This window comes from Bufo bufo, chromosome 7 (genome assembly GCF_905171765.1).
Source record: "Bufo bufo chromosome 7, aBufBuf1.1, whole genome shotgun sequence".
NCBI lineage: Eukaryota > Metazoa > Chordata > Amphibia > Anura > Bufonidae > Bufo > Bufo bufo.
In genome coordinates this window covers 11,519,702-11,546,986 of record NC_053395.1, presented here as the reverse complement: position 1 = coordinate 11,546,986, position 27,285 = coordinate 11,519,702, and the positions used below count along the sequence as shown (strand labels likewise).

Here is a 27,285-nt window from a genome sequence, read left to right as displayed (position 1 = left end):
AAGAAGAACTGAAAGGATAAGTGAAGGAAAATTAAGAACTATTTACCTGCTGCAGAATGACACATATAGACTGATTCCAGCACAAGCGGCAGCTATATCATCATTATCATCAATGAATCATTGATGATGATGATATAGCTGCCGCTTGTGCTGGAATCAGTCTATATGTGTCATTCTGCAGCATTGGAGGTACATAGTTCTTAATTTTCCTTCACTTATCCTTTCAGTTTGCTTTGCCATCATCATATGCCAGCAGGGCTATCAACATCGCCGCCAAGCCCGCTATTATTGCTCACACAGGGCTGGTCAGCACTGGAAATATGGGATTGCAAGTGCAACCCATATAGGAGCAGTGATTCTCACCACATTGCCGTGAGTCTGTGACCCAGAGCAGAGATTTCTGAGTCTCTGCTCGTCATGCCGCCGCGGCCGCCCTCGCCTCACTCACCCGCGGCACGCAGCTTCTCCTCCACGTCCGGCCAGAACTGCCAAACAGGAGCAGGACCACTCCCTCTCCTTGCTGAGCCTGCGCCTGCACGCACGGCTCTGCCTCCGCCCCCCTATGTGAAGTTAGCTGTCGGCGCCGCCCGCAGGTATTGTAAATCAGGGGTCAGGGCTTTACTCCGTCTGTCCTGGGGGGCCCCCCTGACTTACTCTTCCCCGGAATATCAGGTTAATTTCACCTTCCCTACCATCAAATGTGCCCTAAAAACACATCTTTTCAGGCAGACCTATCATGCTCTCTAAACTGACTGTTCTTCTAGTAACCCCTCTCTCCCAACACCCGAAGCAGATCGGCCTACACCACTGATTTCAGTACAATAATGGCTTTACTACTACATATCACAATCAACTACCTTTTGTGTTACCCCTATTTCCTCATAGATTGTAAGCTCTTGCGCGCAGAGTCATCACTTCTAGTGTTTCAGTTGTATATTAGCCAGTTACGTTGTGATGTCTTTGTTTTCTACATGAATCTTCTGAATTGTAAAGCGCTGCAGAATATGGTAGCGCTATATAAATATTATTATTATACAGTTGACTCATTTAATGACCATGGAATCATGGAGTCAGCCGCCACTAGATGCTGCAATGTGGAAATGTATATAGTAACAGGAAATAAAAGGGAGAACATAGCATGTACAATGTAAAGGTAATGAACTCATATAAATAGCAAGTGATGACTGATTTTTCATTTTTGACCAGAGTGGTCCTTTTAACATGCCCATTCGACTGTGGATGGTATGTGGAAGAAAATTCCATGGCTCTCCAGAATTTCAAGGTAAACTGAACTCTTCTATCGGACACTATATGCAGCAGAAATCCATGGAGCCAGAAGATATGCTCAATAAACTTCCAGCTGACTGGCAGAAAGGAATCTAAATGAACCATTTTAGAAAAACAGTTTAAGACTACCGAGATAACTGTACATCCATTGGATAAAGACAAGTCCGTAATAAAGTCCATGGTTATGTGCTGCCACGGCGCCTCGGGAATAGGTAATGGACAAAGAAGACCAGTAGGTTTTAGGTTCAGGGTCTTGTTCTGAGCGCATATAGTGCAATCAGAAACAAAATTCCGGATAAACTCAATCATGCACAGCCACCAGTAAAACCAAGAGATTAAACTGGTGGTTTCACACTGACCAGGGTGTCCGGCTACTTTGGAACGATGTCCCCAGAACAGAATCAGTTTTCTCTTAGGCTCAGGTACTAAAATCCTACCAGGAGGAATGTCTTTCACCTGTACAGGAACTACAAATACAATTTTGGTAGGATCAATGAGGTTTTTTCTGCAGATCTGTAGGGTCAAAGGATCTCAACAAAGTGTCAGCTTTAAAAAATTTCTCTGCAGAATGGAAATTAAGAAAAAAGGCAAATTGGGCAAAGAACAAGGACCATCGGGCCTATCAAGTAAATTCGCCGTGCTATCTCCAGATAAGTAAATTTTTTGTGACTGGTATACATCACTACAGGCTGGGTAGCTGCCTCCGATAGGTGACACCATTCCACCAGGACCATTTTGATGGCCAACAATTCTTGGTCCTCAATACAGTAATTTAGTTCAGGAGTTAGGAAAGATTTGGAGAAGAATTCACAAGTCACCATTTTGCCAGAAGCGGCTTTTTGTGGCAGAACTGCCCCTACTCCTATGGAGGAAGCATCTACTTCAAGAAATAATTGCTTGTTAACATCAGGGTGAAGAAAGATTAGAGACTAAGAGAAGGCCAGCTTCAGAGTCTGGAAGGCAGATTCCACCACTGGAGTCTACCTCGTAGCATTGGCTCCCTTGCGAGTCAATGCAAAAATAGGTGCCATCAAGATGGAAAAATGCTGTATTAACTGCCTAGAGTGGTCTATGAAACCTAGAAAATGCTAGATGGAACACAATCCTGATAGGCGAGGCCAGTTCAACGGAGCAGACAACTTCTCGGGTTCCATTTGGTCAGAACTTACACATCCAAGGAAAGGGAGGAAAGAGTTCTCATAAACAAATTTTTCAAACTTGGAATACAGTCTATTTCTCTATATGAGTGTGCAGGTCAGGAGAAAATATTAGAATATCATCTATTTATACCATTACAGAAGATCTTTGAAGATATTCATGAACTTCTGAAAGACTGTGGGCACGTTACTCAGTCCAAAGGGCACGACTAGGTATTCGTAATATACATCACAAGTGTTGAAGGCAGTCTTCCACTCATCACCTTCACAGATCCGGATCAGATTATAAGCACCACGCAGATCGGTTTAGTGAAGATTTTAGCTCCTTGCATACTCTTTTGTTTAAACCTCGGTAATGGATGCATGTATCTGCCTCTGGCTGGTGATGAGGATTTGCGAATAAAGCCTCTGTCCAGATTCACCTTAATATAATCCCCCACAGCAGGAGGAGACAACGGGTATACTCGACTTTGAAGGGCTGTGTTTCCAGGGACCAGAGCAATTGGACAGTCATACAGACCGTGGGGAGGCAGAAATGTGGCCTCCTTTTTATTAAAAACGTCAGAAAAACTGTGATAAGGCTCTGGTAGGACCTGCAGGTTTTGGGGAACCAAGGGCATCAGACAGGCTGTATACGAGTCAAGCATTTGGAAAAGCAGGTTGATCCCCAACGTAAAATGTATCTGGACTTCCAATCTAAGACTGTACAGTCGTGGCCAAAAGTTTTGATATTTACATAAATATTGGAAATTGGAAAAAGTTGCTGCTTAAGTTTTTATAATAGCAATTTGCATATACTCCAGAATGTTATGAAGAGTGATCAGATGAATTGCATAGTCCTTCTTTGCCATGAAAATTAACTTAATCCCAAAAAAAACTTTCCACTGCATTTCATTGCTGTCATTAAAGGACCTGCTGAGATTATTTCAGTAATCGTTTCAGTAATGTTGACGAGCACAAGGCTGGAGATCATTATGTCAGGCTGATTGGGTTAAAATGGCAGACTTGACATGTTAAAAGGAGGGTGATGCTTGAAATCATTGTTCTTCTATTGTTAACCATGGTGACCTGCAAAGAAACGCGTGCAGCCATCATTGCGTTGCATAAAAATGGCTTCACAGGCAAGGATATTGTGGCTACTAAGATTGCACCTCAATCAACAATTTATAGGATCATCAAGAACTTCAAGGAAAGAGGTTCAATTCTTGTTAAGAAGGCTTCAGGGCGTCCAAGAAAGTCCAGCAAGCGCCAGGATCGTCTCCTAAAGAGGATTCAGCTGCGGGATCTGAGTACCACCAGTGCAGAGCTTGCTCAGGAATGGCAGTAGGCAGGTGTGAGCGCATCTGCACGCACAGTGAGGCGAAGAATTTTGGAAGATGGCCTGGTGTCAAGAAGGGCAGCAAAGAAGCCACTTCTCTCCAAAAAAAACATCAGGGACAGATTGATCTTCTGCAGAAAGTTTGGTGAATGCTGAGGACTGGGGCAAAGTCATATTTTCCGATGAAGCCTCTTTCCGATTGTTTGGGGCATCTGGAAAAAGGCTTGTCCGGAGAAGAAAAGGTGAGCGCTACCATCAGTCCTGTGTCATGCCAACAGTAAAGCATCCTGAGACCATTCATGTGTGGGGTTGCTTCTCATCCAAGGGAGTGGGCTCACTCACAATTTTGCCCAAAAACACAGCCATGAATAAAGAATGGCACCAAAACACCCTCCAACAGCAACTTCTTCCAACAATCCAACAACAGTTTGGTGAAGAACAATGCATTTTCCAGCACGATGGAGCACCGTGCCATAAGGCAAAAGTGATAACTAAGTGGCTCGGGGACCAAAACGTTGACATTTTGGGTCCATGACCTGGAAACTCCCCAGATCTTAATCCCATTGAGAACTTGTGGTCAATCCTCAAGAGGTGGGTGGACAAACAAAAACCCACTAATTCTGACAAACTCCAAGAAGTGATTATGAAAGAATGGGTTGCTATCAGTCAGGAATTGGCCCAGAAGTTGATTGAGAGCATGCCCCGTGAAATTGCAGAGGTCCTGAAAAAGAAGGGCCAACACTGCAAATACTGACTCTTTGCATAAATGTAATGTAATTGTCGATAAAAGCCTTTGAAACATATGAAGTGCGTGTCATTATATTTCACTACATCACAGAAACAACTGAAACAAAGATCTAAAGCAGTTTAGCAGCAAACTTTGTTAAAACTAATATTTGTGTCATTCTCAAAACTTTTGGCCACGACTGTACTATACTGACTTTGCCATGGAGGTCCCATTAGCAGGGGACTAGAAGACTTTGGAAAAACGAGAGGGGAGATCTTTTCTGAGTGGAGAGGACCTTGCAGATCCATGGGTGCAGTGGCAAATTGAACGGACTTGGAGAGAGCCCTATTAGCCACAGATATCACCACCAAAGGTCTCTCAAGCCATTGGACAGGTATCTTATACTGATTCACCCGTTCTGTTGCACAAAATTTCCATGGTGAACTGAGTGCCAGGGAAGGATATAGTCACAGCTATAGTCAATCTGGGAAAGCACTGATCTTCACCTAGGACAGCCTCTCCTACTCACCCTAGGCTGTTTTTAATGTGTAAAACTTAAATAAATAAAAAAAGTATATTTATTAGATATTGCCGCGTCCGTAACAACCTGCTGTATAAAAATATCACATGAACTAACCACTCAGGTGGACACCGTAAAAAATAAAAAAGGTGTTAAAAAAAGCAATTTTTTGTAACCTTACATCACAAAAAGTGTAATACCAAGTGATCAAAAAGTTATATGCACCCTAAAATAGTACCAATCAAACCGTCATCTCATCCCGAAAAAAATTAGCCCCTACATAAGATAGTCGCTCAAAAAAATAAAATAAACTATGGCTTTCAGAATATGGATAGATATACAAGAAATCCGCAGCACTCGTCAGTGTGATAAATCCAAGGTGGTTTATTCCATATACAGCAAGGTGGTGCGACGTTTCGACCTAACCAGGTCTTTCTCAAGCAACCTCACCAGGTCTTTCTCAAGGTTGCTTGAGAAAGACCTGGTTAGGTCGAAACGTCGCACCACCTTGCTGTATATGGAATAAACCACCTTGGATTTATCACACTGACGAGTGCTGCGGATTTCTTGTATATCTATTCTGACGTTGGGATCATCAGCCAGGGTCCTCATCTGCGTGCACCATTACCTTCAAGGTATTTTCCAGAATGGCCTTCCCTTATGTGGGACAGTAGTGCTGCCAAACCTTTTGTATATTTCAGAATATGGAGACACTAAAAAAATATCCTTTTTTTTCAAATATGCTTTATCATGTAAAACTGATACAAACAAACAAAAAAATGTTGGTATTGTCAGGTCTGTAACAAACTGTTCTATAAAAATATCACATGATCTAACTTGTCAGATGAACATTGTAAATAGCAAAAAATAAAAACGGTGCCTAAACAGCTATTTTTTGTTACCTTGCCTCACAAAAAGTGTAATATAGAGCCACCAAAAATCATATGTACCCTAAAATAGTACCAACTAAACTGCCAATTTATCCCGCAGTTTCCAAAATGGGGTCACTTTTTTTGAGTTTCTACTCTAGGGGTGCATCAGGGGGTCTTCAAATGTGACATGGCAGCTTAAAATTATCCCAGTGAAATCTGCCTTCCAAAAACCACATGGCGTTCCTTTCCTTCTGCGCCGTGCCGTGTGCCCGTACAGCAGTTTACGACCACATATGGGGTGTTTCTGTAAACTACAGATCAGGGTAATAAATATTGACTTTTGCTTGGCTGTTAACCCTTGCTTGGCTGTTAACCCTAAAATGGATTAAAATGGAAAATCTGCCAAAAAAGTGAAATTCTGAAATTTCATCTACATTTTCCTTTAATTCTTGTGGAACACCTAAAGGGTGTGGTAAGGTGAACAGAAAAGTGTATGGTAAAGTCCTGGAAGGGGTGTATATCCCACCCAACTTCCTCAACTGGGTCAGGTAAAAAAAATCCAGAAGGTTAAAACTGGAGTTAGGGCTGGGCGATACGGCCTAAAATCTATATCACGATATAATTTGAGGCCTGGGCGATATAACGATATATCACGATATATTATTTTCTTCTGTATTTATACAAATTACAAAACTTTTCAAGAAATTTTTAAGATGTGCATTGTGTAAAGCCCCCTAAAACAGAAATCCAACTTCCAAACATGAACTCAGTAATGAGTAGCTCCGCCGTTATAGTTTATCACTTCAAAAATTCGTTTCAGCATGCTTGATGCAAGCGTTTCCATGAGGTGAGTGGGAACATTTCTCCAAGTGGTGAAGACGGCTGCACGAAGGCTATCTACTGTCTGGAACGGTTGTCCATTTTTGTAAACTTCCCTTGCCATCCATTCCCAAAGGTTCTCAATTGGATTTAGATCAGGGGAACACGCAGGATGGTCCAAAAGAGTGATGTTATTCTCCTAGAAGAAGTCCCTTGTCCTGCGGGCATTGTGTACTGTAGCGTTGTCCTGTTGAAAAACCCAGTCGTTACCACACAGACGAGGGCCCTCAGTCATGAGGAATGCTCTCTGCAACATCTGGACATAGCCAGCGGCCGTTTGACGCCCCTGCACTTCCTGAAGCTCCATTGTTCCAATGAAGGTTACATTTTTTCTCATCAGAGAATAAAACTTTCTTCCACCTTTGAATGTCCCATGTTTGGTGCTCTCTTGCAAAGTCCAAACAAGCAGTTCTGTGGCGTTCAAGGAGACCAGGTCTTTGAAGACGTTTTTTTGTTTTTGAAGCCCTTCAGTCTCAGATGCCGTCTGATGGTTATGGGGCTGCAGTCAGCACCAGTAAGGGCCTTAATTTGGGTCGAGGATCGTCCAGTGTCTTGACGGACAGCCAATTGGATCCTCCGGCTCAGTGCTGATGAAATTTTTTGGGGTTTTCCACTTTACTTTTTTGTTCCATAACCCTCAGGATCATTTAAGAAATTCCAAATGACTGTCTTACTGCGTCCCACCTCAGCAGCGATGGCGCGCTGTGAGAGACCCTGCTTATGCAGTTCAACAACCCGACCACGTTCAAAAAGGGAGAGTTTGGCATCACAACGTGTGACTACCTGACAGAAAATGACAATGAATCCACATCTTTGCACAGATTTGGCCTTTTAAAGGCATGTGGTCCTAAAATTTGGATCAGTTGAAATACAGCCTGTTTCAGTTTAATCGTTATCTTCAATTAATTGAATGCTCAAAAAATGTTTTGTCTCACTCTCATTTCTTCTTGTTGCATGTTGAAGCTCTGCTAGGAACCTTGTTAATATCCAACAATGTAAAATATGATTTTTTTGCCATTTTTCAAGTGGTCTTAAACTTTTCATCAGGACTGTATGTTGTCACTGGTGCTGAATGCCCTTCTCTGAGGGGGTACTCGTGGCAGGTATGCAAAGGTATTTCTTAGCTAAGCTTGCCACCCTGGGAAAATTTGCCTGGTGCAGCCTCCACCACACCAGTGGGTCTGCTTCTCCTTCTACATCCAGTGCCTGCAGGTAACTCTTAAGCTCAATTTCAATTCCTTCTCTGTCAATGAAGGCAGCTGGGCCAGGCTGAGCGGATGCATTTTTGAAAAAGCTGCCCAGACTTTGTTTACTCCCCTTGGGTTCTCTCTGGGCTTCTCCATCAGCTCCTCTGCTCGTGTGTGATGGTGGTGACTCTGTGGCAGACACAGCTTGCGTCTCTAGCAGTGCCTGAATTTCTGCTGCTGCTTTTGTGAAGATGAACTCTCTTCGATCATCTGCTATAAATGATGATCGATCTGAAGCGTGGGTCGACAAAGGAGGCCATATTCAGGAGGTCATCAGTTGCAGGGTCTGAGTACTTCTCATTTAAATACTCAAGGATGGCTCTCTTCATGTCCTTCACCAGGTCTGTGTCAATACGACACACTCACATACTCTTCTCCAGACAGAGCATCTATGAACTCCAACAGGGGATTGAGGGTCTTGCTCATAGATTCTAACACATCAATGTGCTGCCAAGTTGGTACCAGGTGCCTGGTTTTCCTCTCTGCTTTCAGGACCTGTAATATGGCCTTCTCTTGTTCAAGTACCCACTGAATCATCTGTTGTCGAGACCCCCATCTTGTTGGTGTTTCAATGATAAGGCGGTGAGGAGGCAGGTTTAGCTCAGCCTGGGCATTAGTCATTTCTTTTCCAAAAGGCACTCACTATTTTCTTGCATTTGCCAATTGCATGTTCAACGCGGGCGTCTTTCACACTTCTCTTTAAGGACAAAATTTGAAGATATTATTAGCACAATACCCCCCGCATAATGTTGAACTAGTCTAGGACTAAAATAAATGTTTACCTACCGACGCTGAGATGGAGCCTGTGGCCGAAGCACTGCAGTCTTGTCCAGCCGTTCATTTCCACTGCTTTCACGATATTTGCGCCATTGTCGGTGGTTATGCAGACTTGTAACTCGTCTTTAAATCCCCATGACTCCAGCACTTCCTTTAATCCCTGAGATATCAGTTCACCGTATGATCCTCGGGGGAATTAACTGTCTGTAGGCATCTGCTGCACAACTTCCACTCGTCATTAAAGTGGACTGTGAGACTAATTGTAGTTACATAGTGTTTTATGCTCCGGAGTTCTTTCTTCACTTGCTCACCGACTTTGTCATACAGTTTGGGCATTTCAGTTTGGGTAAAGTGTTTGTGGCTAGGTACCCCGTAACGTGGATCGAGTGTCTTAATCATGTTCTGAAAGCCGCTTATCTCCAGTGTAAAAAACAGCACCGTGTCCTTACACAGGTACAGGGAATGGCATTTGTAATATCAATCCACCGCCGATTTCTTTTGTCATATGGAATGCCTTTAAAAAATGCTTTTAAAATATGAATCTGGTGTGTTGGGCCACCTTTTTGGTTTCCACTTGACTGACTGGGCGTTTGTGGAGGAGGGTGCACTTTTGGCTATCTTCGTGTTCCAAAACGTGCTTCATTTTAGGTGATAAAACTAATTTGTTGTATTTCCCACCTTCGCTATTATTCTCGCCCGGCATAGTTTGCAGATTATATTTTTCTGCTCGGGATCTGACTCCTTCAACCCAAACCAGGTCTATATGACTGATGTCGCACCGGTCTTCTTTATGAGCACCTCCTCCTCCTCCACACATGTAAGTTCCTCCATGCTTGCGAGTTGACCAAAACAGGCACACAGCTTGATGACATCTAGGGCTGCAGGAAACGATTATTTTAGCAAATGAGTATTAATCTAGTACTCTAATAAGAAAAACCTTAAACATATTGGTAAAATTGCTTTAAGAAAACAATATTTTTATTTATCAGCCCCATGCCATTGCCATTTGCAACCATCATCATGTCCCCCAGCCAGCGCCACCAGCCCCATGCCATTGCCAATTTGCCACCATCATCATGTCCCCCAGCCAGGGCCATCAGCCCCATGCCATTATTTGCCACCATCATCAGCCCCATGCCATAGCCATCCACCCCCCGGTAGATTCGGGCCCCTGCTGCTACTTACCTTTCCTGCACGGCTGGCTGATGGAGTCCGCAGGAGACGAGACGGGCCGCGTCTTCTTTTCAGCATGCACTGGGAGGGACCTGATGTCACACACAGCGTCAGCCAATGCACTGGCGATGTGTGAACGCAAGGCCCTGCAGCGCGGTGCAGAGTCGGGAGGCCACAGAGCGGTGAGTGAGAAGCTTCTTCAATTCACTACCGCTCCGTGGTCATCTATCGCGATATAACTAAAATCCATATCGTTGGCCGAATTGATGACGATAATATCGTATATCGTTTATATCGCCCACCCCTAACTGGAGTCTTAGTTGTCCATACCAACCAATCAAAATCCACCTTTTATTTTCCAAAGGATCTCTGAAAAGTTAAAGGTAGGCAACTAATCCAGTTTCCTTTATACCTCCTTTGGTAAATCTAAACCAATGTGTCCGTAGCCTTCCACCTACATGTATTTGCTCAGCAGCCCTGTGCTTTTCACAACCAGCAGAAACAAATTCACAATCAGCTACAGAATCATTCCAGACATGGGTTTTACATGCAACACAGCCACACCGATTTCTCAAAAAGCAGTACTTGGAATATCTATCGACATAAAATCTGCATGTATGTGGAGTTGAAATGATTTTTTCCACTGGCCATGGATTAGTATTTCTTCTAGAGAACTCAGATAACTTGCCGTAAATAATTGTGCACAGTTAATGCCTGAGGGGGCGGCAGGGAGAGGGAGGAGGCGTTCTTTTTTGGCTAGAATAAATAGTTTGGTTAAAGATAGGAATGCAATGTGACAGCTTTTGGAGAGCTCTGCAGACTGGCGATTGACAGCGCATGGCGTATAGGTCCACAAGATCTGCCACACAGAAAATGTTAGGGAATTGGTCAGAGGATGCTGCAATATAGACACTCATTCGAGAAACCGCATATTCCCTTTCAACTCTTGCATTGTTTCCAGCAGATCACATTAGACATTATGGACTCAAAATGGCGTCGGAAAGATTGGGTTAAGATCCGCGGTGTCCCAATGATCTGCGCTTGTTCTTCAAACTGGGAGAGGATTGATAAATTCCAGGCCAGAGAAAATGACATTGTTATCGCCACCTACCCCAAATCAGGTCAGTCATGAATCAGATCAGCTCTCTGACCTGCAGAGCGGCGTGGTAAGAAGTGGACATCTTACTTGACTGTCTCTTCAAGGTACAACATGGATGAGCGAGATTGTGGATGCCGTCCTGAATGACGGGGACACAGAGAAGAGCCGGAGAGATAACATCCTTAATAAGGCTCCAATGCTGGAGTTCTGGGTGCCCGGTGCAATACCCCCAGGTATCTGAAAACTTACCTTTATTATTGTCAATTTCACTTACGAATAATAGTGTATTCCAACAAGAGAGCAAGTATTACCAATCCAGCCCTATGGATAAAAATTAAGTTATTGTAATACTGCCCCCTATGTACAAGAATATAACTACTATAATACTGCTCCTATGTACAAGAATATAACTACTATAATACTGCCCCCTATGTACAAGAATATAACTACTATAATACTGCTCCTATGTACAAGGATATAACTACTATAATACTGCTCCTATGTACAAGAATATAACTACTATAATACTGCTCCTATGTACAAGAATATAACTACTATAATACTGCTCCTATGTACAAGAATATAACTACTATAATACTGCTCCTATGTACAAGGATATAACTACTATAATACTGCTCCTATGTACAAGAATATAACTACTATAATACTGCCTCCTATGTACAAGAATATAACTACTATAATACTGCTCCTATGTAGAAGAATATAACTACTATAATACTGCTCCTATGTACAAGAATATAACTACTATAATACTGCTCCTATGTACAAGAATATAACTACTATAATACTGCTCCTATGTACAGGAATATAACTACTATAATACTGCTCCTATGTACAAGAATATAACTACTATAATACTGCTCCTATGTACAAGAATATAACTACTATAATACTTCTCCTATATACAAGAATATAACTACTATAATACTGCTCCTATGTACAAGAATATAACTACTATAATACTGCTCCTATGTACAGGAATATAACTACTAGAATACTGCTCCTATGTACAAGAATATAACTACTATAATACTGCTCCTATGTACAAGAATATAACTACTATAATACTGCCTCCTATGTACAAGAATATAACTACTATAATACTGCCTCCTATGTACAAGAATATAACTACTATAATACTGCTCCTATGTACAAGAATATAACTACTATAATACTGCTTCCTATGTACAAGAATATAACTACTATAATACTGCCTCCTATGTACAAGAATATAACTACTATAATACTGCCTCCTATGTACAAGAATATAACTACTATAATACTGCTCCTATGTACAAGAATATAACTACTATAATACTGCTCCTATGTACAAGAATATAACTACTATAATACTGCTCCTATGTACAAGAATATAACCACTATAATACTGCTCCTATGTACAAGAATATAACCACTATAATACTGCTCCTATGTACAAGAATATAACTACTATAATACTGCTCCTATGTACAAGAATATAACTACTATAATACTGCTCCTATGTACAGGAATATAACTACTATAATACTGCTCCTATGTACAGGAATATAACTACTATAATACTGCTCCTATGTACAAGAATATAACTACTATAATACTGCTCCTATGTACAAGAATATAACTACTATAATACTGCTCCTATTTACAAGAATATAACCACTATAATACTGCTCCTATGTACAAGAATATAACCACTATAATACTGCTCCTATGTACAAGAATATAACTACTATAATACTGCCTCCTATGTACAAGGATATAACTACTATAATACTGCCTCCTATGTACAAGAATATAACTACTATAATACTGCTCCTATGTACAAGAATATAACTACTATAATACTGCTCCTATGTACAGGAATATAACTACTATAATACTGCTCCTATGTACAAGAATATAACTACTATAATACTGCCTCCTATGTACAAGAATATAACTACTATAATACTGCTCCTATGTACAAGAATATAACTACTATAATACTGCTCCTATGTACAAGAATATAACTACTATAATACTGCTCCTATGTACAAGAATATAACCACTATAATACTGCTCCTATGTACAAGAATATAACCACTATAATACTGCTCCTATGTACAAGAATATAACTACTATAATACTGCTCCTATGTACAAGAATATAACTACTATAATACTGCTCCTATGTACAGGAATATAACTACTATAATACTGCTCCTATGTACAGGAATATAACTACTATAATACTGCTCCTATGTACAAGAATATAACTACTATAATACTGCTCCTATGTACAAGAATATAACTACTATAATACTGCTCCTATTTACAAGAATATAACCACTATAATACTGCTCCTATGTACAAGAATATAACCACTATAATACTGCTCCTATGTACAAGAATATAACTACTATAATACTGCCTCCTATGTACAAGGATATAACTACTATAATACTGCTCCTATGTACAAGAATATAACTACTATAATACTGCTCCTATGTACAAGAATATAACTACTATAATACTGCTCCTATGTACAAGAATATAACTACTATAATACTGCCTCCTATGTACAAGGATATAACTACTATAATACTGCTCCTATGTACAAGACTATAACTACTATAATACTGCTTCTATGTACAAGAATATAACTACTATAATACTGCTCCTATGTACAAGAATATAACTGCTATGGGGGGCGGAGCCTGGCTGTGTAGCTGAATGGCTGCTAGTTTCTGAGCTCCTCAACCTTGCCGGTGTTTTAACCCCTATAATCAGCTTACAGCACCGCTCTAATGGGCAAAGTGGGTAAAGATAGATCCAAGGATCCAGCAGATCCCACTCCAGTTCGGTCCAGACAACCAGATATGGAACAATATCTAAGAAAACAGCCGAAGCTCCGGTCGGCTGAGACACCTAAGATGGCTCCGGCTCAGCTATCTGACATGGAGGAGGATTCAGATGCCGGGAGTGTCTCTGATGCTTCTACCTGCAAATCGCGCAGACAGGGGAGATCCTTCACTAAAGCTGCACTTCTTGAAGTGCTTAATTCAGCACTAGCCCCTATAAAAAAGGATTTGTCTGAAATCAAGGAAGACCTGAGGAATATGGGGTGTCGGGTGTCTGACCTGGAGAGCACACAGGAAGCTGCTCTGCAGAGAGAGGAGAAGTCATACAATGTAATCCGATCCCACACCGACCTGCTAAATGAGGCTCTCCTAAGAATTGAGGATCAGGAGAATCGCAGCCGCAGGAAGAACCTGAGGATTCGCGGCCTCCCGGAATCGATTGCCAGTGAGGCGCTTGATAAAGTTGCTCGCGAAATATTCGCGAATATTCTGGGTGCCGAAAAATCGGATCGGATAATAATCGAGCGCATACATCGAGCGCTTAGGCCCAAACCGAAAGCTACAGATCCTCCTCGCGATGTAATTTGCGGCCTCCTCAGCTATGTCGACACGGCCGCACTGATGAGAGCCGGCAGAGAAGCGGAGCAGCTACAGCATGAAGGTACGCCAGTCCTGTTTTTCCAAGATTTGGCCCCATCCACATTGGCTAAAAGGCGTATTCTTCGCCCACTCCTGGACGCCCTTAAAGCTGCTGCCACCCCATTCAGATGGCTGTACCCTTTTGGCATTGCAGTCCTTAAAAACGGACGCCAAATCACTATCCGCTCGCCGACGGATCTACAGGCTAGCTGGTCCCAGCTTGGGTTAACCCCTATCAAGATACCCTCGTGGATGCCGGCGGATCTAGAAGACCCACCCTTACCGCCACCCCATGCGGGTGAATGGCGCTCCGTCCGCACAAGAAAAGGGCCCAAAACCAGGGCTGAAAATTCTGCTCAAGCTCCGACCTGAATATAGGACCGTGAAGAGGTTCTCTGCGTTTTCTGTTCCAGTTCCACTCTAAGTATACGGGACTCTGTGCCTTATTGTCTGTTTATTGTTTAGTAATGGATCCCTCTTCTTCCAGGCTTTTATGGTTATTACCATGGTCTGGTCACTTCCCACTCCCTGCTCTCACCTTAGTTTGCAGGGGTTAACCCGGCTTTACCTACGGGTCACCCTTCCCCTTTTGATGGTCAGTCAGTGGCCCTCTTTAGCTCTGCGGGACCCCCCACCTGACAGACCCCGGCTGGTAGCCGTGATGAGAAAGGGTCGCCTCACAGTCAGGTGCTCAGTGGAGCTTCTGTTACAAGAATTGTTTGCACTATTGTTCTGTTCATTAACCGTTTGTCTCCCCTCCTTCCCTCTTGTGTCTCACCCTCCCCATTGTAGTCAGATGTCATTTAGAGTCTATGTAGATGCTGATTGTTTTCTCTCACTTACAGAATGTCCTCCGTTGTGATATCCTCCCTGAACGCCCGGGGAATGAACGAGCCTTGCAAGCGGTCCCAAATCCTGGCCCTTTTACAAAGGGATAAAGTGTCTATAGCATTCTTCCAGGAAACCCACTTCAGAGAGGGTAAGACCCCCAAATTGCCCCCCAAAAGGTTTTCCCAATGGTTCCATAGCACGTACGGTTCGGCTAGCAGGGGTGTCAGCATAGCGATCCACAAACAGCTCCCCTTCAAGCATTCTGCTGTCTCCTCGGACCCTGAGGGTCGTTACCTGTTTGTTAAGGGCGCTATCGCTGACACTCCTGTTACCCTGGCAACTGTATATGCTCCCAACAGAGGGCAGGTTGCTTGGCTCGTTCAGACCCTTGGCTTGTTATCCACCTTTAAGGAAGGTATGGTGATTCTAGGCGGCGACTTCAATGTCACCCTGGAGCCTTCCATAGATTCCTCAAATGGGAAGTCCGCCATTACACATGTGAAGCTACGACGTCTCAAACTCGCCTTACATAGGTTAGGTGTTATAGATATTTGGCGCACCACAAACCCCTCTAGTAAGGATTACACCTTCTACTCAGCTGCTAAATCCTCCTACCATAGACTCGATTATCTATTCCTGTCTAAAACCCATGCTAATAGGGCTATCCGATCCCACATAGGGAACATCACCCTGTCTGACCATGCCCCGGTATTCCTGAGTGTTTCTCTGCAGGACCTCCCAAAGAGGGAATGGAATTGGCGTATTAATGACACCATTATCTCTGACCCTTCCCATGTCGCTAAATTGTCCTCTACCATAACTGAATTTTTCACACTTAACCCCCTAGGCCCGGACGCGCCCTCCCCCTCCATCACTTGGGAGACCCACAAGGCGGTTCTGAGAGGTGAGCTGATAGCTCTAGGGGCTCATATTAAAAAGCAGCGGAACCAAGCAGTGGCGGCCCTCCTCTCCCAGATACAGGCGCTAGAAATAACGCACAAAAACTCGCAGGCCCTTAGATGTGCCTCGGACCTGTCAGAGGCTCGCACAAAGCTTAAGAATTTGCTGAATGTCACGTCAGCCAAACTACTTTTACGGGCCAAATTTCGGTCATATGCCCATGGAGATAAAGGGAATAGGCTAATGTCAGCCTTAGTTAAAAAACAGAAAGCCGATTCCTTTATCGCAGCTGTCAAGGATGCCAAAGGTACGTTACATAAAAGTACCCCAGACATAGCAGATTCCTTCTGTGCCTTCTATAGGGACCTCTATAACTTAGAGCCACCAAACCAACTCTCGCCAGCCCAAATAGGGGAAGCGACTGAGAAGTTTCTCTCCTCCCTCAAGCTGCCTACTATCACCCCATCACAGTCGGCCCAGCTCCTATCCCCTATCACGGACTCTGAAATCAGCAAGGTCCTCTCCTCCATACCTTCCGGGAAAAGCCCAGGCCCTGACGGCTTTACCATCTCCTACTACAAAACCTTTAAGCACATCCTGATCCCACATTTTAACATCCTTTGTAATTACTTACTCCAAGGAGGTTCCCTCCCCCCACAATCGCTACAGGCCCATATCACAGTAATTCACAAAGAAAATAAGGACCCCCTAAACTGCGGGAGCTACCGCCCTATTTCGCTTTTGAACACTGATGTGAAATGGTGGGCTAAGATTTTGGCCCATCGGATCCAGTCGGTTCTCCCTGACATTATTAATAGGGAACAGGTGGGATTCGTCACTGGCAGACAGGGGAGTGAAAACACGGTCCGCGTCATACACTTAATCACGCATGCTCGGCGGAATTCTATACCGCTAGCCCTTCTCAGTACAGATGCAGAGAAGGCCTTTGACAGGATCAACTGGCATTTTATGTCTCGGGCACTGTCAAAATTTGGCCTTCCGGACCAGTTCATCCAGTCCATCTTCTCACTCTATTCGCTCCCCTCTGCCAGGATTCGGATCAATGGCACACTCTCTCCAACTTTCCCCATTACCAATGGGACGAGACAAGGCTGCCCATTATCACCGGCCCTCTTTGTTATTGTTATGGAGACACTGCTGGCTAAAATTAGGCAAGATCCGGACATACAAGGGATCACCTTGGGATCTCATACCCATATGACAGCTGCCTTTGCAGACGATCTCTTAGTCATCACGTCCAATCCCACGACCTCATTTCCCAGGCTCCAAGCTCTTTTTGAGGAATATGGTTTGGTCTCTAATTTCAAGATCAATTATGGTAAGTCACAGGCCCTAAATATTTCCTGCTCAGCCACTTCCATAGAAATGATCAAACGCTCCACGGCATTTACGTGGGCCCCCAAGTCAATCCCATTTTTGGGCACCCATATATCAGCAAAACCAGAGGACCTTTACGAGCTTAATCAAGCCCCTTTACTTAGATCCATTAGAGCACACCTGCAATCCCTAAAACTCCCGTTCATTTCGTGGATTGGAAGGAAGAATTATATTAAAGCCTTCATTGTCCCTAGACTACTTTACTTCATTCAAACACTACCTATTTGGCTACCCCATTCCTTCTTTGTGGAGGTCCGCAGAATCTTCTCAGCATTTGTATGGTCGGGTAAGTCCCCCAGAATAGCATACACCACCCTCACTCGGGAGAGAAGATTGGGAGGTTTCGGCCTGCCAGACATATACCTTTACTATAAAGCGGCAATGATAAGCAGAGCTCTAAGCCTCCTCTCCTGGCGCCCTCTCAATCTTGCCTCCCAATTGGAGTGTGATATGCTCACCTATAAAGATAAACTGGTCTTATGGGGTTTGCGGAAAAGTACTGCTAATAACATTTATGCCTCGCCTTTGTGGAAGGGCTTACTGTTAGAGTGGTCCAAACTATATCGGGCGTCAGTTCTTAAGTTCCCTAGTATGAATATCCCCCTGCACCTGCTTCAGGCCCATATTCATCCCGCCACCACTGCACCATCAGGAATTTGGGCCCTACTATCTAGCTTAAGGTTACAAGATATTATATCTGAGTCTGGTGCTTTAAATTGGAGTGATGTTTTCGCTCTTCCAAAGGTCCAAAAGGCTTCCTTTTTGGCAGTTATGGCCTTTAAAAAGGACCTAAAGCTTATTGAAAAGGTCCCACGACCCACAAATGATCCCTCATGGATGGAGGGGAAGATTTCAGTAGGCCAACGCCCGCGGAAGCCTCTCTCCACATTATACAAGGAGCTGCTCTCCTCCGCCCCTCCAGATCTATGGTTTCTCTCAGCTTGGGAGAAGGAGTTATCCATAACTTTGTCAGAACCTGAGAAAGCTTTTATCCTCACACACTCGCACGGATTCAACCGTTGCATTAAGATACAAGCTAACTCCTACAAATTGCTCACAAGATGGTATAAAACACCAGAATATCTTCATAAGATCAATTCTGATATCCCCGACCGTTGCTGGAGGTGCGGGGGAGATGTTGGTTCTCTTTCTCATATATGGTGGAGTTGTGAAAAGATCCGGCCTTTCTGGATAGAGATCGAAACTATTATAAATAAGACCTGTAAAAACCAGGTTAGAATAGACGCAAAACTCCTAATGTTATGGTGTCCTAATGACACGCTGACCCCCTCAAGGTTAAATCTCCCGACTATGCTTATAACAGCAGCTCGCCTATTGATTCCATTGTTATGGAGAAATGATTCTCCTCCATCCCTCTTGATGTGGACCGAGAAGGTGGATCAGCTTTATAGGTTTGAGGAGCTTGCACACTGGGAGACTCACTCTAGAGCAAAGTTTATCAAAACATGGTACCCTTGGAAGCTTTATCGTAACTTCTAGATTCACACGAAGCATATGATAGACATCTATTACCCCCCCCCCCTTACCTCCTTTTCCCCCTCCCCTCTTCCCATGTCTTGTCTTTACTTTTCCGTATTAATTACTTTTATGCACATGTTAATGTGTTATTGAGTCATGTCGCCACTGCACTTGAATTGATGCGCTTAGTGAATAAGCATTTGTCCAGCTGCGCCTGGTATTTAAGTGATTGATTTGTCACATGACTATTTGCGTTTTCTTCAATAAAAAGAAATTTGATTAAGAATATAACTGCTATAATACTGCCTCCTATGTACAAGAATATAACTACTATAATACTGCCTCCTATGTACAAGAATATAACTACAATAATACAGCCTCTCATGGAGAAGGATACATAGAGAGTAGACTGTAATCCCTAGTGGCCGGGATCCTCTACCCTTCTGTACCAGTCTGCTTATTGTACTTGTGTTGTATTTTATTATGCATGTATACCCCTTTTTAGATGTACACCTCTCTGGAATTAATGGTGCTTAAAAATAAACAATAATAATATAAGTATGATAATAATACTGCCCATATGGAGTAGAATATATTGACTATACATTTTCCCCAGGGACAGTAGTTACTTCGATCTTCCTTGTAGTAAATGTTGGTTTATTATCTTCCAGGATCTGAGGTTTTAGACTCTCTACCTTCTCCTAGAGTGGTGATAACCCATCTACCAGTCTCACTCTTTCCCAAGTCATTTTGGGAAAAGAACTGTAAGGTACGGGCTGCTCCTCATTCTTCTCTCTTACATTACGATCATTTGGGTATAATCCATTTGGCAATTTCCTTTGCTTTGTGTCTTATCAGATTATCTATGTAGCGAGGAATCCTAAAGACGTGGTCGTGTCATTTTATTATTTCGATAAGATGAACCAACTACATCCGGAGCCGGGGACCTGGGAGGAATACTTGGAGAAGTTCATTCAAGGAAACAGTGAGGAATAGTCACTTATTCTTTCCGTTGTCATTTTATGGATTGACATTGACATTTTTTCGGTTTGTTCTAGTGGGATTTGGGCCATGGGGAGCTCACGTCAAAGAGTTTGGGGCCTTAAGACAAGAAAGAAACATCCTTTATATGTTCTATGAAGATATGTTGGAGGTAAGTCTCCTCCTAGAATTTCTCGAAGGCCTTGTGCAGGATGACAACTACAGGGGTCATTTACTATTCTGAAATATGCCTAAATTAGGTGCATTTCAGGCGCAGATGGCGGCACACCGGTTAACCGTTATCTGCGACTTCTCCCCGCTCACGCCAGGTCTAAAATTGTGGGAGTGGAGTGCGTGGGGCAGGCCCGGCAGGCCTCTTCGTCGTAGAAAATGGTATATGTGTAAGACAGCTCAGAAGCTTCTTACATTAAAGAGGACCTTTCACCTGTATAAACGATGTTAACTGAGTATGCTGCCATATAGAGCGGCACCCGGGGATCTCACTGCACTTACTATTATCCCCAGGCGCCGCTCCGTTCTCCCGTTATAGGCTCCGGTACCTTTGCTTCTTAAGTTATAGTAGGCGGTGTCTTCCCTTGTCCTGTGGGCGTCTCCTTCTCCTAGGCTGCAGCGCTGGCCAATCGCAGCGCACAGCTCACAGCCTGGGAGGTTTTTTTCTCCCAGGCTGTGAGCTGTGCGCTGCGATTGGCCAGCGCTGCAGCCTAGGAGAAGGAGACGCCCACAGGACAAGGAAAGACCCGCCTACTATAACTTAAGAAGCAAAGGTACCGGAGCCTATAACGGGAGAACGGAGCGGCGCCTGGGGATAATAGTAAGTGCAGTGAGATCCCCGGGCGCCGCTCTATATGGCAGCATACTCAGTTAACATCGTTTATACAGGTGAAAGGTCCTCTTTAAGAACTGGTGCAGGATGCGCCAAAGTTATGGAGAGGCCGGCGCCTCTTCATAACTTCGGTGGGTCCACCTCCAGCGATGGGGCTTTATTAAGACCGCCATCTAAAACGCTGATCTTAATAAATGTGCCCCTAAGTACTTACTATACTGAGCCCCTACCAACCCTCTAGTATCTAGTAGAGTTTTCCTCTGTCCGGTAGGTGGTGGTCGGTCGTACCTCCAGCAATTCTCCAGCATAGCGGGCAGCATGGTAGTTGGGGAATCTTAATATCCTGTCTAACCTGTTGAGCTAAATATCTATCCTTCTCTTCTCTATAAACAGGACCCAAAGAAGGAGATCCGGAAAGTAATGACATTTCTGGGGAAAGATCTTTCAGACGATGTCCTAGAGAAGATTTGTCTACAAACCTCCTTCAAGGCCATGAAAGAGAACCCAACAACAAACTACACCGCCATCCCATCTACTATTATGGACCAAACGGTCTCTCCGTTTATGAGGAAAGGTACAACACCGCCATCTGGCTGCCACAAGATCATCTGCACTCTTATTGACTGCTGTCATGGTCAATTTTGATGTATAACATCTTCTGAGATCAGATTTTCAATCTTCTGGGTGGACAGAAGATTGTCATCTTTACAAGACCGTTTTAGGAGTCACTCTGACTGTTGTAGGGGTCAATCAATGACAACTCTCTTAGTTATCAACTAAAATGGTCTAAAAAGGGCTTTGTCTCTTTTTTTTCCCAGGAATCTGCGGAGATTGGAAAAATCACTTCACTGTGTCCCAGAGCGAGAGATTCGATGAGTATTATCAGAAAGAAATGTCCGGCACCGATCTATCCTTCCGCTTCCTGGTGTGAATGAGCTCAAGGACACAACCTAGTCTGAGAACGGGTCTACAGAAACCTTTGGACAGTCTTGGTAGTCTCAGGCTGTAATGGTGTACTCTGGTGCAGAGGTCGCACAATTTTTTTTCCAGAAGAGTAAAAATACTCCTCCGACCATTTTTGAGGAGTATTTTTACCCGAGGAGGAGTACGAAATTTGCAGTAATTCAAATACATAATATATCTGCCTACACTTGTTCACATCTGCGTTTGGAGCCTCTGTTGTAGATTCTGTCTAAAGACCGGACAAAAAAGCCTTGTATGCAGCAATTTTTTTGGTCTGGTATAAAGACAGGCTCGTGAATGGAAACTGAACGGACTCCATCATAGTAGTTAGCCCATATATTTAATGTACACACAAAAAATGAATATACATTAACAGACGCCATACTGTGGCATCTGTCTCCATAGAATTCCATTGTAAAAAAAATATAAAAAAGATACGTTAGCCTACATGTTTCCTGCCAAGTCCTTTTTTTTATTTTTTCACTATGGCACTCCATGGTGATGGATGTCACAGTACGGCGTCTGTTGTGTATGTTGATCGTATGACAAAAACCCAGCCCTACGTGCCCGATCCAGCACTTCCTTTATTTTTATTGTTCTGCACCATTAGATGAGCAGAACAATAGAAATAAATAGTGGTGCTGAGAACGGGGCCTAAGAGCTGGGTGTGGAGGAAACCATTACTGGTCTAATTATAACTTCGGTATAATAGCTTGATGTTAAAGTCCAGTCCAATATGGCGGATCTTCCCTGTACTTTAAGACTTGACTATAATAGCCTGTCTGCATTCACTACATACTGCAGCACATACATGCGCGTAATGTATGTAGTGCAGCGTGTGATGTGTGTAGGGCAGCATCTGATGTATACATGTGTGTGATGTATATAGTGCAGCGTGTGATGTATACATGTGTATGATGTATGTAGTGCAGCGTGTGATGTATACATGTGTGATGTATGTAGTGCAGCATGTGATGTATACATGTGTGTGATTAATGTAGTGCAGTGTGTGATGTATACATGTGTATTGTACGTAGTGGAGTGTGTGATGTATGTAGTGTGATGATCAAACACTGCACTACATACATCACACACATTGTTGCGTTACACGCTGCGGTCACCTTGTTCTGCGTCCATCTTCATGTCTGGGCCCAGTCTTTAGCTCCTCCACCGCCGCCAGGGTCCTTGTGCAGCGCGCCCGACACTCCATATTCAAACATCCCCGGGAGCCGGCCCCTCCTCTTTCCAGCGCCCGCCGGCTTCCCCTGATGCAGGACCTGTATCGCTCCTGCGTCCGCCCAAACTAACCAATAGCAAAGCTCCTTGTTGTACGGGGAAAAGTCTGAGGCGTATTGGTACGCCTTAGACTTTTTCCAGGGAAGAAAATGGCTGCAACAGGCATCGATGACGCTTGTACAGGCGTTATTGCTACCTCTGCTCTGGTGATAACATTCAGAACCCCAGCATCCAGCTGCTGTTCTTCAACAGGGTACAGGACAAGTCTTATGGTGGATTTACACAAGCAGAGGAGCAGCCCATTATCGGGAACTGGCTGCTCATTCAGTGGTGGTTAAGCCCCGTATTTACATGCAGCGATCACCTCCACAGTATGAGGACGAGCAGCCACTATTGCAATTGCTCATCCTCGTACAGCTGCATTGATTCTGGGCAGCAGATCACTGTTTAGATGGCACGATTTACTGCCTAGAAACCATAATTTACTTGCCTGCACGAACAACTGTTTCGCTCCTTCATCAGGTGGTCGGTTGCACCTTTAGACGGACAGATTTTTAGGAACGAGTGTTCGCAGGAACGTTTGTTCCCGGAAATCTGCCTATCGGGATGTGTCAACCCACCATTAGACAGTACAGTTACACCCGGTAATAACTGAGTGGCTCCATATAACTTTGAGAACTTCATTTTAGCTCAGACAAGTGGAATCCTACGTGAATAAGAGATTGCTTCATGATGTGCCGATTGTAATGAATATTTGATCAATACACATGAAACTTCTAGATCATGTCACGTCAATATATTTAACTCAGGAATCATAACTGATTAGTCCATTTTGGATTCTTGGGACGTGCAGGATTCAGAGTTAGGCCTTTTTCACACATCAGTGTCTGTGATGATATCCGTGAGGATGTCTGTGAAGGATCTGTGTTTGGTCCATGTGTCCATTTTTTGCCGTCCGAGTGTCATCCATTTTGAGGATGAAAAATAATTTTCAGAGCATATTGTGGCAATGATCCCTAAAAAACAGAGACCAAACATGGATGGCATCTGTGTTGTGTCTAAGGTTTTCACAGACCCGTAGACAAGAGTGCTGAAACAAGATGCATGAAAGGACGGAGTGCTGGAGATGACCCACCAGAAAGGACCGGCTGAGCGCTCTCCCATACTCCCGAATGGCAAATCTTGCTAATTAAGTGGTGATAAATAAGCATGGCGAAGGAGGCAGCGCCTACCAGACATGTGTCAGGAGCTTCTGTACGCAGGTCGTACATATCCATCAGTCAGCATTTGTCCAGAGTAACATGCATGTATCTGACATTTGGGGGCAGATGAGAAGTTGCTGGGCAGCTCCGGTGCGGCTTATCTCAGGGTGGGAAACAAAGGGCTCGGCAGTGAAATACCTCAACTGTAAATTCACCCAGAGGGCACTCAATGTCAGGTGGCACCTCCCCACAACAAAGAGTATACATGACTCATCACCTGTCCATCGGAGGCAGTGTTGGCCAAATTAACACCAGAAAAGTCACTCAGCATCTGACTACGGATGTAGTAACACGGTGCAGCCAAAGAGAGTTTTGTTGCAGCTTTGCAGGGAATAAAACCCGACCTGTACATGCAGCAGAAGTTTACTGCGCATGCTGTGTTTGAATCATTGTAACTTTTTGATGTGGCTTTTGGCATCACGGCGTGTACAAGTAAAGCAGGTGCCTTCAATTGTTTCACCTGTACAAAACAGCCTCACAAAACCACAGAAAGTTAAAACTGCGCAGCACACTACTGCTACGTGTAAAGGAACCCCGGAATAGCTCCAAAAGTTAGAAAAATTATCAAAGAAAAGTGAAAAATATGAAGGTTCGGGGGATCTGTCCAGCTACTGTATGTTTGTAGATGAATGAGAATATATATATATATATATATATATATATATATATATATAAAAATAATGGAACACGATGGCGGCACTGGACAAAAATAGCTGGCGGGTGCTAGGTCCAGGAGTGTAGCTGCTTACCCCATAAAATGGATAGGAAAACTGGACAGCACTCCAAGTATAAAACAAGTGGTTGTTTATTCACCCATGTGGTAAGGCAACGTTTCAGCTCATACAAAGAGCCTTTTTCAAGCAATGAACACAAGTGCATCATGGGGTATATATAGTCCACCCCCTCCATATAATGATCAACAAAGCAATCTACATCAATTATCATATTGCATAAAAATAAAGTGTAACAAGTGCATTAAAAAACCTACAGTCGTGGCCAAAAGTTTTGAGAATTACATAAATATTGGAAATTGGAAAAGTTGCTGCTTAAGTTTTTATAATAGCAATTTGCATATACTCCAGAATGTTGTGAAGAGTGATCAGATGAATTGCATAGTCCTTCTTTGCCATGAAAATTAACTTAATCCCCAAAAAACCTTTCCACTGCATTTCATTGCTGTCATTAAAGGACCTGCTGAGATCATTTCAGTAATCGTCTTGTTAACTCAGGTGAGAATGTTGACGAGCACAAGGCTGGAGATCATTATGTCAGGCTGATTGGGTTAAAATGGCAGACTGAATAAACGCAACATTCATCATCATCGCGAGTGCTGGTCCTTCCTTCTTTATTGCAAGTATTGGGACGTCTCCCCACTGACTCGTGCACCGCGTCTACTCCAGCAGTGCCGACCCTTTTCTACATAAGAATGTTAAAAGGAGGGTGATGCTTGAAATCATTGTTCTTCCATTGTTAACCATGGTGACCTGCAAAGAAACGCGTGCAGCCATCATTGCGTTGCATAAAAATGGCTTCACAGGCAAGGATATTGTGGCTACTAAGATTGCACCTCAATCAACAATTTATAGGATCATCAAGAACTTCAAGGAAAGAGGTTTAATTCTTGTTAAGAAGGCTTCAGGGCGTCCAAGAAAGTCCAGCAAGCGCCAGAATCGTCTCCTAAAGAGGGCAGCAAAGAAGCCACTTCTCTCAAAAAAACCCATCAGGGACAGATTGATCTTCTGCAGAAAGTATGGTGAATGGACTGCTGAGGACTGGGGCAAAGTCATATTCTCCGATGAAGCCTCTTTCCGATTGTTTGGGGCATCTGGAAAAAGGCTTGTCTGGAGAAGAAAAGGTGAGCGCTACCATCAGTCCTGTGTCATGCCAACAGTAAAGCATCCTGAAACCATTCATGTGTGGGGTTGCTTGTCATCCAAGGGAGTGGGCTCACTCACAATTTTGCCCAAAAACACAGCCATGAATAAAGAATGGCACCAAAACACCCTCCAACAGCAACTTCTTCCAACAATCCAACAACAGTTTGGTGAAGAACAATGCATTTCCCAGCACGATGGAGCACCGTGCCATAAGGCAAAAGTGATGACTAAGTGGCTCGGGGACCAAAACTTTGACATTTTGGGTCCATGGCCTGGAAACTCCCCAGATCTTAATCCCATTGAGAACTTGTGGTAAATCCTCAAGAGGCGGGTGGACAAACAAAAACCCACTAATTCTGACAAACTCCAAGAAGTGATTATGAAAGAATGGGTTGCTATCAGTCAGGAATTGGCCCAGAAGTTGGTTGAGAGCATGCCCAGTCGGATTGCAGAGGTCCTGAAAAAGAAGGGCCAACACTGCTAAATGTCATGTAATTGTCGATAAAAGCCTTTGAAACGTATGAAGTGCGTGTAATTATATTTCACTACATCACAGAAACAACTGAAACAAAGACCTAAAAGCAGTTTAGCAGCAAACTTTGTGAAAACTAATATTTGTGTCATTCTCAAAACTTTTGGCTACGACTGTATACTTCATACACAGTGCATATGGTCCATATGAGGACATATCCATATAAAAATAAAGTGCATACATAATAGCAATCATAATAAATTGCATAATAAAGTGCCAACAATTAAATACAGAAAGAGGAGGACAATGACATACCGTGTAAGAACACCCACATGCAAACTATCGCCAAACCGAGTGTTCGGAAGTTGCTATTGCGCAGGCGCCAGGTTGCGTCGAAGACCCACGGCACGAGGTCACAACGTGCCATTTGTGGAGCATGCGCTCTATCGGCCATATCGGCGGCCATTTTACAATAGGTCGAGACCTC

General features: G+C 43.4%; 1 protein-coding gene across 5 annotated transcripts in view; it reads left to right on the top strand.

Moving 5' to 3' along the window:
- LOC121007534 (sulfotransferase family cytosolic 1B member 1-like) overlaps positions 1-21,968 on the top strand; it is a 39,666-nt gene extending 17,698 nt beyond the window's left edge. For 2 of the 5 annotated variants that reach the window (XM_040439536.1, XM_040439538.1), the window contains exons 2-8: positions 10,922-11,078; positions 11,161-11,289; positions 19,835-19,932; positions 20,022-20,148; positions 20,222-20,316; positions 21,382-21,562; positions 21,807-21,968. In XM_040439536.1, the coding sequence (XP_040295470.1) occupies positions 10,937-11,078; positions 11,161-11,289; positions 19,835-19,932; positions 20,022-20,148; positions 20,222-20,316; positions 21,382-21,562; positions 21,807-21,919 (885 nt within the window). In that variant the 5' untranslated portion in view covers positions 10,922-10,936 and the 3' untranslated portion in view covers positions 21,920-21,968. Of the gene's footprint in view, positions 1-10,725; positions 10,833-10,918; positions 11,079-11,160; positions 11,290-19,834; positions 19,933-20,021; positions 20,149-20,221; positions 20,317-21,381; positions 21,563-21,806 lie in introns of those variants that run through there. The other 3 variants (XM_040439534.1, XM_040439535.1, XM_040439537.1) reach the window with 3 other exon arrangements.
- The last annotated feature ends 5,317 nt before the right edge of the window (positions 21,969-27,285 follow it).